At 41.9% G+C, this 16826-nt stretch overlaps 1 protein-coding gene across 1 annotated transcript in view; it reads left to right on the forward strand.

The window, feature by feature from the left end:
• The first annotated feature begins 240 nt into the window (after positions 1 to 240).
• The window catches only part of LRRC1 (leucine rich repeat containing 1), a 70145-nt gene continuing 53559 nt past the window's right edge, over positions 241 to 16826 (forward strand). The window contains exons 1-2 of the mRNA XM_002195293.5: positions 241 to 803; positions 16095 to 16212. Of these exons, the coding sequence (XP_002195329.1) occupies positions 645 to 803; positions 16095 to 16212 (277 nt within the window). The 5' untranslated portion in view covers positions 241 to 644. The remainder of the gene's footprint in view (positions 804 to 16094; positions 16213 to 16826) is intronic.

Raw genomic sequence — 16826 nt, forward strand, 5'->3', positions numbered from 1 at the left:
GAAGCTCCATGCCGGCGCCGCTTTTTTTCTCCCTTGGCAGAAAGTTGTGCGGGCGCACGCCCCCGGCTGCCCGGGGCGAGGCGGCGCCGGGGCGGGAGCGGGAGGGGTGCGAGCGGCGGGCCGGGTCCGGGCCCGGGGCGGGGCAGGGCGGCAGGGCCCGGCCCCGCTGATGTCAGCCGGGACGGGGGAGGAGAGGAGGGGGAGCGGGAGCGGCCGGCCGTGTTCCGGGTCAGGCGCGGGAATGCGCGGCGGTGGCCGGCAGCGCTGCGCTCGGCGCCCCGCGATGCCCCTGCGGGGAGGGCAGTGGCCCGCCGAGAGGCACTAGGGGGACGCCCCCGGTTCCGCCCCGCTCCGGCTCCCGCCCATTGTTCTCCCGGGGCCGCCGCGCTCGCCCGGGGCTGCTTCCCGCCGGTGGCGGCGGAGCGCTGGATGCGGCTGAGGGCCGCTGGATGCGGCTGGGACGCTCGTTTTACCGACTCTGGGACATGCCGATCCATACCTGAAGCGCTCGGGAACACCGAGCGGGAGCTCGCCGGGACCCGCGCTGCGCGGCGGCGGAGCGGGCAGCGGCTCCCGCGGTCCGCGGCGAGGAGGGGGCGGCGGTGAGCGGCGGCGCCCGCCCCGCGGCCCCCGGCGGCGGGGCGATGTTCCACTGCATCCCCCTGTGGCGGTGCAACCGCCATGTGGAGTCCATCGACAAGCGGCACTGCTCGCTGGCCGCCGTGCCCGAGGAGATCTACCGCTACAGCCGCAGCCTGGAGGAGCTCCTGCTGGACGCCAACCAGCTCCGCGAGCTGCCCAAGGTGAGCGGGAGTGGGAGCGGGGGGCCCGGTGAGCTGCCCCGGCAGGTGCCCGCCGAGCTCCCGGTCCCGCGCCCGCACCGAGGCGGCGGTGAGGGGCTCCTGGGGCCGTGGGTCTGTGGTAGCAGCCTTTGGAGTTAAAGGAAGAGCCAGAGTTTCAGGTTAGCCTTTCCCCGGAGTTTGATGGGAAATGGCTTTCTCGAGCAAAACCTGGAGATCGGCGTCTTGCGGCAGGACAGGTCCTGTTGGAGGGCAGGGGGGTTCGTGCCGCAGTCGCAGGACATGAGTGTATATTGTGATTAACATGCACGTCATCGGAATTACGAGACCTTGGAGGGTATTCAGCCCTCCCCTTTTTTACCCTTTCGGTAGATACTATCTGCTCCGTACATGGGAAAACCAAAACCCTCCAGCAGATAACCGCGTTCCCGTTTCTGCCTTCGACTCCTGGAAACTTCGTTGTGCAAAACACGAGAGACGAATAAGCCTTTTTCTGTGTCTCAGTCTAAGTCCCGCACAGTTGTTAGTGTTTTGCTTCTCACTAGAAGTTTGTACTCAGAGTTTTATGCATACTGTATTTTTGGTATTATTGTCAAAGGTGAATTTACTTGAAATTCAACATGGTTTTGAGACCTTGAAGTGGCACCTACCAGTGTGCCTTTCTAGGTGGCACTTACAGATTTTGCCAGAGGAATACCCATCAGAGTGATTGCAGCAAAAACACTGCGGCTCCACAGATGCAGAGGGAGTGGGAGGCATGCTCGACGTCTGACTTGAGGACCCACGGGCTTTTTTCCCCGTGTTTGTTCTTTAAACTTTGGACAACTCAGAAGCCTTTGTGAGTTGTGATTGGTAGAGTTTGACACGGGAAGTATTACTGGAAACTACATCTTAAAGCTATGTGGACTCTTACTAACTTGGAGTCCAAGAAACTGAACTCACTAGCCAGAAAATTTTTCAAAAGCACCTTTGTTTGTACCTGAATCAAAGTTTCTCTGTTCATACCCAGACTTAAACAGCCTTACTTTTTCCTTTTTGAAATTCAGTGCACTCACATGCACTCTCCTTTTTTCAGCTCTACATGGTAAGAGTAATTGTGGTGGCTAGGTTTTCCTTCAGACAGTAGTAAAAATATTCAGTTGAACCGATGTGTTAAATTTGGCTTTTCTTTTGAAAAACCTAGGTGCAAGTTTGCATCTTGTTATGACTGAACTCTTTATCCTTCTGAAGTAGAGCAAAACTTGTTTGCATAGCCTAGTATGGCTAGTGTGGATGCTATTTTTACTTCTAGCAGTTTTTGCTGGCTTTGTGCACAGACCAAACTCAGGAGTCACTTTGTACTAGACCTTTCTTCTTAGTGTTGGCTTTCAGGCTTGTACACATCATATTACAGGGGTATTTAATGTGTGTGTGACTAAAATCCCATTGACACCCATGGCTGTCTGATTTAAAAAAAAAAAAATAATAAATTCACTTCCAACTGGTTGCTTTGTACAAATGTAAAAGATGATGTCTGTTCATGGTGTTATATAGTATTAATTTCTGTAAATAGAGTGCAACCACTTATTGGTTCTCTTCCTTGAACCATAATATATGAAATAGCCTTTTTTTGCCCTGTGGTGCTTAAAAAGACCATTTTTTTCCCATTAGTTACATGTGACTATGCATTCCATCCCATACCTGTAAGAAATAGCTGAGGGGGTTAAAAAGCTCTGTAAACCAACCTAGGCTCCTTGGCATTGTGGTGGAATCAAGCAGAGGTCGAAGTTAGAAAGAAGGTTCTTTTTGTAGTTTTTTTCTTTTTTTTCTTTTTTTTTTAATGTGCATGGATCATATTACAGGAGTGCCTAAATATACTGTAGGAATATGTTTGTGGGTTTTTAGCTGGACTACGAGAAATCTGATGAAACACAACCACAGAAATATACTTGTATCTCTCCTAAGTACTTTGTGCCTTGTCAGCAATGCAGGAAGGCATTTTTATTGGGGCTTCCTGCACAAACCTATGAACTTTTCTTGTCAGTTCCTTATTATTGATTTGTAATAAATGGAATATAGTGCCATCACTCATATAACTGTTGACTCTGCAGGATTCTTAGGTACAAAAAACAGAGCCGCACTTATGAATGGGAAACTAATTTATTGAAGGTGAAACTGATGGGAAGAGCCCTGTTCAACTTTTTGACCAGCAGATAGTTCTGAAAGTTCTTCTCTGGGAATCTGGTTGAGGAAAATAATGGAAGATCTCTTAGTGGAAAGTAGCTACAGCATACATTGCTTATTCCTGTTATATTTAAAGGGTAGTGTCAGTGCAAAGTACAGATACAGAATTGGTAATCAGTGCAAAAAGCTGGGGTAGACCATACCTCTGGTTGAGAAAACATGGGGGAAATCATCAGAGTGTGTAATTAACAAACTGTTAGGTCAGCGTAGATAAAAGTGGTTGTTACATCCTTAATTTAGTGTAATTCATTATATTAGTCTGAGCTCCATTAAGTTTCTTCTCTATGTACATTAAGGCAGTAATACAAAATCAAGCTAGATTGGGCTGAGTTGAGGCCAAAACAAGTCAGGAGAATTGTGTGACTCTCAATGGCTGGTTAGTTAGATGTTTTTCAGTGCTCGATGAAGTCCTGAAGTTCACAGTGATCTGTGCCAATTCCCGGTGAATCACCTGTGGGATGTGCTGATGCCATAAAATAATCCTTCAGCACTGATAAGGCGTTTGTGTTGCTGAGATGGTTCTGATGCCCCTTAGGAAATTGCTGCTGTAAAGCCTCACCTTGGCACAGTGAAGAAGAATTGCCCTTTACATTTGCAGCAGAGGTTGCTGTGGATGGAGGAGGAAACCCCAACTCTGCTGCTCAGCTCTTCATTGTGCACACAGGTAGTTCAGATTCGTTTTCCCACTGTGGGCAGCTGTGGTCTGAAAGGTATTTTACATTACAGGTCTTGTAATGCTTCTCTGAAATTGAGTAGATACTGGTGAGTTCTTTTACCAACTTTGCCATGGCTACAAGTCAGACAGTGATGATGGCTTTATTTCTAGACATCCACTTTCCATCCGCTTGTATGTAGGAATCCCCTGGCCCCCCTCTGAGCACAGTGGGGGGAATCCTACATGGGCTGAGATAAAAGATGAAAAGCGCTCTTCTCTTCATCCCTTCAAATGTAAAGCTTTCTGAGGGAGATAAATATCAGCAAGTGGCATGATGAAATATGTGGACCTGCTGCATTTCTCTCAAGCTGATGAGGCAATTTGTGTTGGATGCACACGCTTCCCCCCTTCCCCCTGGTTCTCTCTGCCCCCATTTCTATCAAGTAGCATTAAAAGGTGTTCTTTGGTTGGTTTGATCCAATACACCAGTTAGAGAATATACTCTAATCCATCCTAAAATCTCCATTTTGAGAAACAGAACTAGTCCTTGGCTTTGTTTAATTTGCAGTCTTTCCCAGCGTACTTGAAACCTCTCTTATTCTAGAATAAGCTAGTAGAATGTGGCATATGTTAGGGTGTTAATGTTAAACAGATGAAACACACATAAAAATCCTTTCAAAATATGGAAGGCAATGTAGAGAATTGTTGTAGTGTCTTGAAGGAAAATGACTAGCAGGACTCAGCGCTGTTGCTGAATTGTATGTTATAAGAGTCATGTGAAATATCCTTGGGAGAAACAAGGAATACACTTGAATCATGTTGAGGGAATTACTTTGCTAGTTTTATTTTTGTTCTGTAAGCTGACCAAAATGCATGGTAGAATTCTTCACCTTTTTCTAAGGGGAGAGGGAAACACCTCCGTAAAACAGCTGAAAGGAAACGTCTGAGAAGCAGAGAGAGATGGATGTCATTGCCCTTGTTATTTCTACTCTTTCCCAGGTTTGCTTCCTTGTGCATTAATATGTTGACCAGAAAAAGAACTGTTCTCTGACCCCCTTTTCCTTGCAAATATCTTTTTTTCACCTAGTTGTATCTGACAGCATTTCAAGAATACAAGGTAATAATTTTTGTTTGTAGAATAACTTAAAGGTTTTTTATATAATTTTGCTGCTGCACATTTGGTTTCTCATGTCAGTAAGTGAATCTTAGTCAAGGTTTCCTTAGCCGCTCTGCTGGATTCTTGGGTCCCTTCTTCACTCCATTCCCCAGTTACACGATGCAGAACTTATTCTTATGTTGACAGTGACCTTTTTCTGTCTACCACTGGTGTCTCAGACTCCTCACCCTGCATGTTCATACTTTCAATCCTCCCCCATCCTTCATGTTCCAGGATCTTTCTTATTTCCTCCAACGTAAAGAGCTCTGTCTGCCGTCTGTTGCTGGTGCTTTGCTTCCTCTCCTGTCCCTTCTGTGCTGGGTTCTTGACTGCCCTTGCAAACTTCTCTTTCCTTTGTACACTGTTCTTTCCCCTTCCTTTCTGCTGCTTCCCAGGTTCCCTCCTCTGCTCTTGCCCTTCTTGCAGGATAAGCCAGCCTGGTGGGATGTGCTGGAGGAGCAAGCTGTATACTATTAAGCTGCTGGTGGTTTTCCACAATAATGAAGTCTCTCTGAAGCCTTTCTCAGCAGATGTGGCTGTTTTCCCACAGAACAGCAATTTCTAGCTGTCAGCATGCTTCTCGCCACTTCTGTTTTACAAGACAAATTAAAGAGCTGCACCCTTTGGTCTGAAAAGGATGGGCTGTGTATAGGGTTGGTGGTAAAGTGTAGCTCTTAACTTGCTTAAATAATTCCTTCTCCTGTGTTGGATCCCATGTGCCTTCTGTTGATTATTTTGTATATCTGATTTTATTGGGGGAAAAAAATAAGTGGTTGCCAGTGTGCATAGAGCAACTTAAAAATCTAGTTTTTGTGGTTTTTTTTCTAAATTCATAGTGTTTTTATTTTCCTTGGGAGTGAAGACGAGGAATTTTTGAACTCGGGCTGTAATGTGCAGTATATAATTTGCTGCACATCAAAAACTATTCTTCACTGAAGAGTAGGCTTTCTGACAAATTGCTTTGATAGAAGAAAATAACACATTCTGCATGATGCGTTTCAATAGCTTTTCTAATGAAAAGCATCAGATAAAAGTAAAATGCTTTCAATTCTATAGATCAGTCTGTAGTTGATGAAATGGTGTTTTCTACTCCTGTACATTAGAATTTAAGGGCAAATACATCTTGTCAGCTTAATTTCTCTGTGATTCGTATTTACTGTAGAAAACTGAATCCCTGTTATATTTCTTTTTTCAAAGAAATAAAATAATCTAAGGAACCCTTGAATGCAGTATTATATTTTGGCCTTTTTATTAAATCACAGCATTCTTTGCATTGGTGGGTGGTGGAAATAGCTTATAACTGGTGTTTTGCTGCTGTTTTGTCTTGCTGCTGCTCAGTTCTTTAACTCAAAGAATAAAGACCACTTTCCCATGATACTTCTAGCAGATGTTGTTTATGGAAAAACTCCCATGGCAAAAAAAAAAAAAAATTTGAAATTTTTTCTATGCACTTAGTTTAGCCTAAGAGTCTGAGGAAGTTTTTCTTTGTTTCCTTTGGGGAATGATTTTTATGTAGTGTTTGTAAACCAAATGTAGTGCAGCACTGAATCATTTCACTGAATCATTTCACATTTCTGAGCTTACTAATGATATCTGTCATCTGTAATTTTTCTTGTTGGTGTTATATACTAAGCTTTTGTGTAGAGTTACTAGGTAGATGTGAGACCTTTTCCCAAGAGACCTGTTTAAACCCTGGCCTCTTCATGTGCCCCAGTTTCTTTGTTAGAGATGCTGCTGTTCTGCTGCTGCTTGGCATTCAGCACTGTCGATATCTCTGTTATGTGTGGTGTTGACATCCAGGGTGCTGTTATCTTACCAAAGTCATGTGAAAGCTCCTTAAGAAACAGTCCCTCTGTTCTTCCCATTCCATACCTTTGTCTCAGGAAAAAACCTGTTCTGGACTGAGTTTCAGTGTTCTATCATTGTTTCTATCATTATGCAACCATAAGCCTGAAAGACACTTGTTTGGTCAGTGGCCAGTAATCTGCAGAAAGACATGATTATCGTACTGGACCGCTCTTTAAATTCGTGTTTATGGCTGCTTAAGTTGTACATCTATAGGAACTTTATTTCCTTTTATTGAATGCATAGATCTCCTTGGGTTTGGAGAGATGTGGTGGCATACCTCACATGGCTGGAGTGCTGCAGTGGATGAACACAGGCTCTTTAAGGACAGGCCAGGAAGGCAGGGATGGGGAGTTGCCCTTCGGATGAGACAGCAAGCAGGGATTTGTGAAGTTTTTCTTTGGGATGGATGATCGGCCAGCTGAGAGCAGTTTGGGATTGGTAGATGACATTGTTTTGGGTGTCTGCTGTAGACTGCTTGATCAGGATGAAGTAGTAGATGCCTTCTTTTGAAGAAGTCTCATGTTTACAGGCTCAGGCCCTCACATGGGTCTTGAACGACATGACAGCTTATGGGATAACACATCAGGACATAAGCAATCCAGGAGTTTTCTGAAGTGCTTTGGTGGCTTCCTAACACAGGTGCTCCAGGATTTAATGGACAAAGGTGATCTGTTGGACCTCATACTTAAAAACAAGGAAAGGCAGGTTGAGATGTGAAGATCAGGGTTGCAGTAGCTGTACTAACCTTGCCACCTTGGCTGTAGTGACCATGAGGTAGTGGAGTTCTGGGTTCTAAAAGGAAGGAACAGGACGATAAACAGCATCTTGAGAAAACAAACTTTGGTATGTTTAGAATTCTCCTTGGAGAAGAGGCTGGTAAAAAAGATGTTTATGCTGCCATTCAGCAAGACAGGGAGAGGCTGGAGAAATGGGCAGAGAGGAATCTCATGAAGTTCAGTAAAGAGAAATACACTTCCACCTGGAGAGAAAAAACCCAATTCTCCAGTGTAGGCTGAGGGCCGACCATCTAAAAACAGTTTTCCAGTAAAAGGCCCTGGGTAACATGGTGGACAAGCTGTCTGTCAGCCAGCAATGCTCCTTCATGACAGAGAGAGCCAACAGTATCCTGGGCTGTGTAACAGAAAGCATTGGCAGCAGGTGATCCTTGTCCTCTGGCTAGCTTTGGGGAAACAGACCTGGAGTGCTTTGTCTAGTGCTGGGTATCCCAAAAGGAGAGACACGGACATACTAGACATACACTGTAGGGGCCACAAAGGCTGTTAAGGGCTTGGAGCATCTCTCAGGAGAGAAGGCTAAAGGAGCCAGAATAGTTAAGCCTTGAGAAGAAAAAGGCTCATGGTTGTATATAAATACATATTAATCAGCATGAAACCTTGCTTGGGGTGCCCCGTGACCTTACAAGAGGCAGTGGACAAAGACTGAAACACAGAGAACTGTCTGAAATATGAAAATACTTTTTTACTGTGAGGATGGTCAAACACTGGCATAGATTTTTCAGAGAGGTTGTGCAGTCTCTGTTCATGAAGATGTTGTAAACCTGACTGAACGTGGCCTAGGTGACCTTCTCTAGGTGACCCATGCTTTGAGCAGGGGGTGCACTAGGTGATTTCTAGAGCCCCTTCCAACCTCTCCTGTTTTATGATTCTGTATAGGGCTTATCAAAGATTTTGGCCGTCTTTAACTTGGGTGTTTTTATTGATACAAATTGAATTTTCAAGGTTTATTCAGCCTCAAATGTTTAATTGATTTACTTACTACACTGATAGTGTCATGATGTTTTTGCACATCTTGCTGTAAATCCTTAAAGAAATACCACTGTATGATTTGAAAAAGCATGTATTTACAGTTAGTGTCAGAGAGAGAACAGTGCCACTGGGTGAAGATGAAGCAGACTGCATGCACACAGTAAAAGTAGTTTTATTGAAAGTTCAAGAACTTTTTCAGTATGACAAATGCTGCTTAAAATACTTGTTCAGAACACCAGTATCTTGAGAATATATTTATTACCTTTTGTAACCTGTTGTGGCTATAGTCGATTAGTACTATCATGCAGCGTATGCTTGAATTAGTAAATCCATAATAGTTTGTAGAGAAGCAACATCGTATCCTTTTATTAGCATACCTCTAAACATGAAGGCTACAGAGAAGTTTAATACTAGGTAAGTATGTCTAGGTTTTCTCATAGTTTTCAGATTTTTCTGTTGTATAGCTTGGGACTTCAAGAAATACTTTACCTTTTGACATCAAATATGAAAAACCACAGTCTGATGGAAGCAGAGGAAAAACTTAGTCTGCTGTCTCCTAAACAAAGGAAAGTAATTGTCTTCCCTGTTAGTGTCCCTGCAATTGTTCAGAAGATTTTTGAAGTTTGCTTGGTTTGAAATATTTTCTAATGGCAGTTTTTTGTAGTAACAGCTCAGCTCAACTGATTTTTGGCCCGAGTTGAAAATAATTAAGTAGTTATGTTTCAATACCTTTAACTTTTTTTTTATGTGTACTGTTGTAGTAAACTGGTAGCATTCCCTTCTCTTTGTGATGTACATAGGTGAGACAAGGTTTGCGGGCAGAGATTATATGTCTGTACCTCTAAAATACATTTTATGATTATACATAGATTTATTTTTCTAATTATATTAGTTGGTCTAGAAAAAAGACATTGCCTCCTGCCAACAGTCTTGTATACTGAAAAAATGCATGCTAGAAATTCATTAGAGAGATTAATGTGGGCTTTGGTGGTTGTTGTTGTTTTTTTTTTTTTTTCCTCCAAATGGCAAATACATTTAAGTGCAATCAATCTGTATTTCATTGTAGTAGATGTTTTCTGGCTTCTCTTAAAGGCAGAGGTAATCCCTCTCACCACTGTGCTGTAACAAAAAGCTCTAGCATGGAGTGCTCTTTAACCTTTATTGCCTCTGCTTAATTGACATAAAAGAAAAAGTAAATCCTTGTCTGCCAGGAACAGCAGGAGACAGCCTGGACAATGCATTGCTTGGCAGCACAACATTTTGAGTCTGTGCTGTAATGTATTGGTTTTTGAGAGTGGATAGTCCCCTATTTGTCTTTTGAAAGGAATGGTAACAACTGAGAGTTGGACTTGCAATTGGCCCATCCTTGTCAGTGGTTCAGAAAATAGCAGATGCTTTGAAAATGAGGAGTCAGAAGTGTAGCAGGTCAATGCTGAATCGTAGCTTCAGTGAGGCATTGGTATAATTTTTGCTGTGTCTTCTGTAGGTCTTCCCCCACAGCCCTTCTTTCCTGGCTGATCTTTCTTTTCGGCATTCATTTCAAGTACCCATTGGAGGGAGAGACAGCAGTTGCAGCATCTGGTTTTGTTTAGGATATGTGCCCATGAACTGTGATGTTTCATTAATATTTTTCTCTTGTTGTGAAATATAATAATTTTGTTAATGTTTTGTATGGACTCCTGCTTAAATGTCCATCTCCATGATGTCTTTCATTAATATTCATGATGACAAAGTTGGTAGTAGAATGTTGCAAGACCAGAATGATAGCTTGAATATATTCTGCATACATGACTGGGTGTGTGAAACAATCTTTCATCGTGCCAAATACATATAACAGTTCTGGTTTTGCTCATGGCACACGTGAAGACACAATTAGAGACCTCAGCTGCATGGAGTGGTTGTCCATTTGCCAGCCTGCCACAAAACAGGCAGGCAGAAGTCTGTGTGCTGCTGTCCATCCCCAGCTGCTGCTGCATCTCCTCATGGTTCCAGAGGAAGTCCATCAGCTGCTTCTTTGGTGCAGAGTCATCAATTGCATGATGACCCTCCTGTGCTGCACTGTGAGTTCGTCCCTGCCCTCAGACATTGTTTCAGTGTCTCAGGAAGTATTTTATTTGAAAATTAAAGTGTGTTCTGCCTAAAGGATCACGTGGGATCTGTATTTGTGAAACCCTGTTGCCTTTGCCAGATGTCCTTGCTCTCAGATGAAAGCAGACAGGGATTTGAGGGGTCCTGATGTTGCTAGCAGGCTTTGTGGGAGATGCCAAACTGATAATGCCCATGCTAGGCTTTACTGGAGTCGGCTGAGATCTCTTTTCACACTTCACGAATCCAGAGTGGGATTCAGCTTCCTCAGCATGCTATTGTGCAGCTAGTTTGGATGTGCTTCTGTGAGAAAGGTGTCTGTTTTCTGTGCTCTTGCTGGTTTTCTTCAGTGCTCTCACCCGTGCTACTGGCAGAAGTCTCTGGGTTGGATTTTAAGACACAGATGTACAGGATTGCATCCTAGAAGGAGTTTTTTGCTCACAAATTACTTGTGGATTTCGACTGAGGGTGATGTCTTGAGGCTGGAGTGGAGTGCAGAGTGCATTACAACTTGCTGAGAGCTCCAGACTGGGATGTCGACTGGCTGGCTGGGGTAGAAGTGATATTTGAAATCGCACCAGTTGGTGAGTGTAGGGCATTGAATGCCCTATCTCCTTAGCAATCCTTAGCACTGAGTGACCAAAGGCCTTTCTAGTCTGTCAAAGGCCTTTCTGTTGATGACTTTGACAGAAGTGGATTGGAGAGGAATGAGGAAAAGCTCGCCCTTCCCTCTTTGCCTTTGCCCTTCAGGCAGATGAGGGATGTGAACGTATGCTTGTGCCAGAGCCTGGTTATGAAACCCATTCCAAGGAAGCTGAATGTTTGAATTCAGTGGGGCTGCTTCACTATGGGATTTAATCCTTATTTTCCTCATGGTGTCCTGACCAAGCAGTGTGTTCACCTAAAATGAGTTGGGCTTCCTCTGCTCTCACTGAAGCCTTGCAACAGTGCAGACAAAATGGTAACTTGTAGGGGCCAAAAGCAAGGGGTAGGGACCTTGTTGGGGAGCAGCTGTGTTGCAAGGTTGTTTCATGGGTTTGATGCCTTATCTCTTGTTCATTGCTTTGCTTACCAAGATTACCTCTTCTACTTGTGTTTTCCTGAAGAAAGACCTCAGAAAAAGATATTTCTGAAGCAGTATAAGAAGTGTGGGGAAGGATTTGCTGTAATTTCGCTTATCCGATGACCAAAGGAGGACACATAGCTGGTAATTGGAAATAAACAAATGAAATGGTGTCCCCATTGATTTTTGTTTACAATGTGAGAGAAGAAAATGGAGCCTAAAGTAAGATTTGAAACAAGAATGCATTTAGAAGTTAAACTGTGTTTAAATTACTATGTACTACTTAATTCTAAAGCACTGATAGCCTTTAGTTGGTCATTTGTAAGTTTGGAAAACTGGTGAAATACATTATTAAGCAACAGAAGTACTTAAGAAACAGAACCTAATAACATACTCTGTCTTATAGCTTACTTAATTCATTTTAATATAATAATGTAATTGCCTGAAGAAGCCAGAAAGCTGAGGCAGCACGTGTATGTGGAAAATCCATATTGGCATCTGAGGGAAATCTGACATAAGAGAAAATGCTTACAAATTCTTAATCTTGTCTTAATCTTGAGCAACAGCTCAAGTGCCTGCAAAAAAAAAAGCCAAACCTGAAGCAAAAAACCACCAAACCCTCATCCTATTTGGTGTGTATGTAACCATGAAACAAATTAATTTGCAATTTTCTTTCTCCTTTACATCTCATTCCAATTTCTACTGCTTATGCTAGCCCATTGTGAGAATTAGGCAGTGAATTCATAAAGGTTCTAATTTTTAATTCTCTTTGCTGCTAGTAGTAGCTTTTTTATGGAAATGTTTTGCTTAACACTGGAAACATTTAGCTATGATACCTGTGCCAGATGAGTTTGGAGTGTGACATGTCTCTAGCACTGCAAAGGCTCTAGTAGCTCAGATGATGCTGAAATGTTGCTCCTCTGCTTAACAGCATTAGCTGCAAATAGGTCTTTGTTTCCTCCTATGTGTTTTACTTCAATTGTTTATTGTTTTAATGTATTTCCATTTATGCTTTTTAATTCCCATCAGCTAAGGTGCTGAATTTTCAGGGCAAATTCTCTGGCATGAATATTTTTTGTTTTGGGAGAGAACCATTGAAAGAAACCCGGAGACATGTTTTCTTGGTCACTTGCACGGAAGACAATATCCTACCAGTTTGGCTCAATTATCTTTTTTTTTTTTTTTTCTAGAATTGAGTGCCAGTTGTAGCAGTATTCTTAAAAAAAAAGGTATAAAAAATGAGGGCTCTGCGATCACACTGTCTGTTTATACTTTTCAGTGAGTCATGCACTTATCTGTTACTTTTTTTTCTTCTGTTGGCTGATGTCGACCCAATTTTGTCAGAATGAATTTTTTTTAAAATACATGTCTGAGTGAGAGAGTCTTGGTTAGTTTTCCAGTGAGTGGAGGGATCTGTTCAAGATGTATATTCTTAGAAAATCCATAGACTAGAAACCTCTATAAATTCTTTGATAGAAGGAAAAGCTTCAGTTGAGGGTCAGGAACTGTTGCTAAATAGCAAGTTGTAGGCTACTTCAGTGCTCATGCTCATGGCATTATTTTTCTCATTGAGGCACTATTAATTAGGCTGACTAAACTAAACAGCATTACAAGTGTTGCCAAGAAACTCATAGAGGCATTGGGTCTGCAATCAAAAACAGCTATTAGAGGGTGCTGGGTGGATATACTGCCCTGGCCAACAGCCCCATTGCACTTTGGATCATGTTAGAGCTTATCAAATAGAGACAGAACTGTGTTAGATACATCAAATTAGGAACATGTTTCTTGTTGGCATGTATTTTAAATATTGCAGGTATTTATACACATAAATATACATACATACATACATATATATATATATATATACATGTTTGTTGAACTCCATTGAGTAAGCTTTTAATTCTTGTTGTTCCCTGTTTTCCCTTCATTCCCCTTGTGGCTCTTTTGGAAGGTAAAACGTATGGCCAAAAGAAGTTGATTGCCTCTCCAGCAGTGCTTCAGAGCTCTAATGATGTGTCTTAGATAAAGGAAGAACAGTGACTGAAATGAGAGTAGGATGCACTAAACGTGCAAGAGTGATTGAGTTCTGTAATTTAAAGGAAAAAAAAAACCCAAACCATTAGTTCAAAGAAATGCCATTCATGTAACTGCAGTTTGATTTTATCTAGGAAATGGTGTTATTCATTAAAAATTGTTATGCAGGCAGAAAATAAAGCTTCCAGTTAATTTTTCTTTTAAGTAGTAGTCAGCTGAAGAAACAGGAATGTCTTTAAATACTGTGTAATATTACTTGTTGCACTCGTGCTCTGCACGTTTAATAAATACAAACTGCATTGACACGTGGTACTGTGAGCACCCTCAAACCTTCCTGAGGATATCCAGCTCTTTGGAGGTTTTGGATGACTGCTCTGTCTTTTAACCATGTTCCTTCTGTCTTTGCTCACATGCCATTGAGTATCTGTCAGGGACAACTGTTGCTCAGGTAAGATTTGTAGGAGAACATCAATATTTATAACTGTCATGTAGTTTAGCAGCTACACGCTGCTTTGAGGAACACATTTTGGCAAGTATTTATTTTTGAGTATTAGGACAGATTGGGATCTCTCCTGTGGAGCGTGCTCCTGTGATGTTTTCAGAGAAGTGTCTTTAAGTGCTTTTCTAAGCTTCTGATGGATTCTTGGTTTAGTCATATTAATAAATATTTAGAGAAAGGCCTACATTTGTTTTAAAGTAAGAATGGTAATGATATGAAAATGCAGTTATGGATCTTTTGAGGACTATGAAGGATTAAAAAGCATTTGTGCCTGTTTTAATTGGAATATAAATTTTTAGGGAGTTAGAAATATGGAATTATAGAGGATTTTACATTCCTCTTAAAATTTCAACTCTGTAATAGAGCACTTTTAATATGGGGGAGGGTAGAGGAGTGCCATTCTGACTCAAAAATGCCTTTGAAATTCCAAATTCAAATCTGGTGCATCTTTTACTGTTGAGTGTTTATAAACTTTTTAAAGCTCTATCCGTTTTTTCCCCTAAAAGGACCCCATGTTTTTGAGGGAAAACACATTTGTTTCATTTGTGGTTTATTTGTATGTAACACAGTGTATACTGAAAGATTGATGCAAAACTGCAAAACTTCGCACTTAACTTGATTTATGATCTTGACCACAAGACACTAAAAATATGATTGAAAGCCTGTATTGTAATACAGATTGATGAAACTGCTTTTGTCTTGTGTCCTAGTAAGATGCCTTACTGCCCCTTTTTGTATCAAAGTCATATCTGAGTGATGTTTAGAGCATATGTTCTATCACCTAAATAAAATAAAAACTCAAATAGAGGTGCTAATTCCCTAGAAGGGATTTCAGATGATGAAATGTAAGTGGTTATCCCAAATTTACAATATCTTCCAATTACCCTAAGGTGGAAAAACCATGGGGGTGCAGGCAGGCACACATGCTGTGAGTGGGTGAGATGCACGTGTTTGACTGCTGGGTCAAACTTCCTGTGTACTCCAGGGGCACAAAACTCACTCAAAACTGGAGGAGTGTGTTCAGTTTTGATCAGGATGACTTGTGTGTAAAGTAATTTCATTCTGCACAAATCCTCACCCCTTGCAGTCATTCTTCTTGAAAGGCCTGCCTGGAAGAAAGGAAAGTTGTGATAAGAGCTCCACAACTTTCTTAGTAATGCCTACATCTCAATGGGTTTTAAACTATCCTTTTTCAGCCACCAGCTGCTCCCAGTCCTGGGGTTGACATGACTTTCAGCTTGGCCTGTTTGATTGTTATTTTGTCTTGGGAGCTGCCAGACCCCATGAGCCCATAGCTGGGGTCAGGGAATGTTCGGATCTTGCATTGTGTGCCGTGTTCTCACGTGGGCAGGGCTGGGCTAGGTTTTTCCTCAAGCAAAGAAGACCTGAAATGCTGCCCAGCTTTCATGAGTCCTTCTGAAACTGGGCCATAGAACAGAGGGTGTTTGGGGCTGTAAAGAAAGGCTGCCTGGGGGAGCTGGTTCTGTAACCTAGCTGGTTTTGGTGTTCACCGGTGAAGACCTTGTCAGCCCCTCTTCATCGGTTTTCTGGATCTTGTTCTTTAGAAGTCTCCCTGTGCATTAACTTCCTAATGAGCCCTGGTGTGTAATTAGGATGCTTTTAATTACTGTGCTTGGTAGCCTTGCCCCATTAATGACTTGAAGCTGGCACTCTGGATTTTGCTAGTGTCTGTCTGCAATGATTTTTAACAGCAAGCTTTATGGATTTTTTTTACATACATTTTCATTTTAGCTAAAATACGGGTTATAGTTTATCTGCATGTGAAAATTAAAACAAAATGTTCATTCTGGTACAGGTGGGAAGGAGATCTGCATGACTAATGCCATGCAATAATTTTAATTAGCTCACATTTTGAAAGTAATTCCAGTTATTCCTCATCATTTATCATGCCTATATGTGAGTTATGTGAATATTTTCTGAAATGTATTTTTTTCTTTCTTTCAGCCTTTCTTCCAGCTTGTGAAGTTACGGAAACTTGGACTTAGTGATAATGAAATCCAACGGCTCCCTCCAGAAATAGCAAATTTTATGCAGCTGGTGGAACTTGATTTGTCTCGAAATGGTAAGCTCCAAGGTTAATTTGTTTGATTCTCTACTGTCCTATGACATGGTCTAGAAAACTGTGGTAGTAGGGTTTTTCTATCTCAGAAATTGTTATCTGTGTCCTACAGAACACTTTGTTGTCTAATTCATTGATTTACCTGTAGTTCTAGAGAGATGGAGGGAAAGAGCAGAGGGGAGCTTGTGGTAGAAATACAGTAATAAAATAGTGCTTGACTGTAGTTTTGTGTTTCTGAGAGCCTGCTTTATTTTCCAGTTTAAAAAATGTGGTAGTTTCATATGTGTATCTATCACAATGTTGACTTCTTTTCCCAAGCTCTCTGAAATGCCTGGCATTTAGAGATGGAAAAAAAAAAAAAGAAAAAAAAAGAAGTTGAAAAAAAATAAAGCTGCTTTCTGTCCTAAAAAAGGGACTGCCTGTGGGTTAGAAGTCCAGTTCTTTATCTCTGCTCTGCTCTTCACCTGGAATTAGCAAGACACAGAATGGTGGTATTTCTAGTTGTACTTTTGGAAGACAAATCAGTCTGTTTGTCAACTGCAAAGATAAATTCAGAAAAGAATGCTGGGAGAATCTATCTTCTAAAATGTGTTAGAAACAACATGGGTTTATTGTTT

Source organism: Taeniopygia guttata, chromosome 3 (assembly GCF_048771995.1).
Source record: "Taeniopygia guttata chromosome 3, bTaeGut7.mat, whole genome shotgun sequence".
NCBI classification, from domain to species: Eukaryota; Metazoa; Chordata; class Aves; order Passeriformes; family Estrildidae; genus Taeniopygia; species Taeniopygia guttata.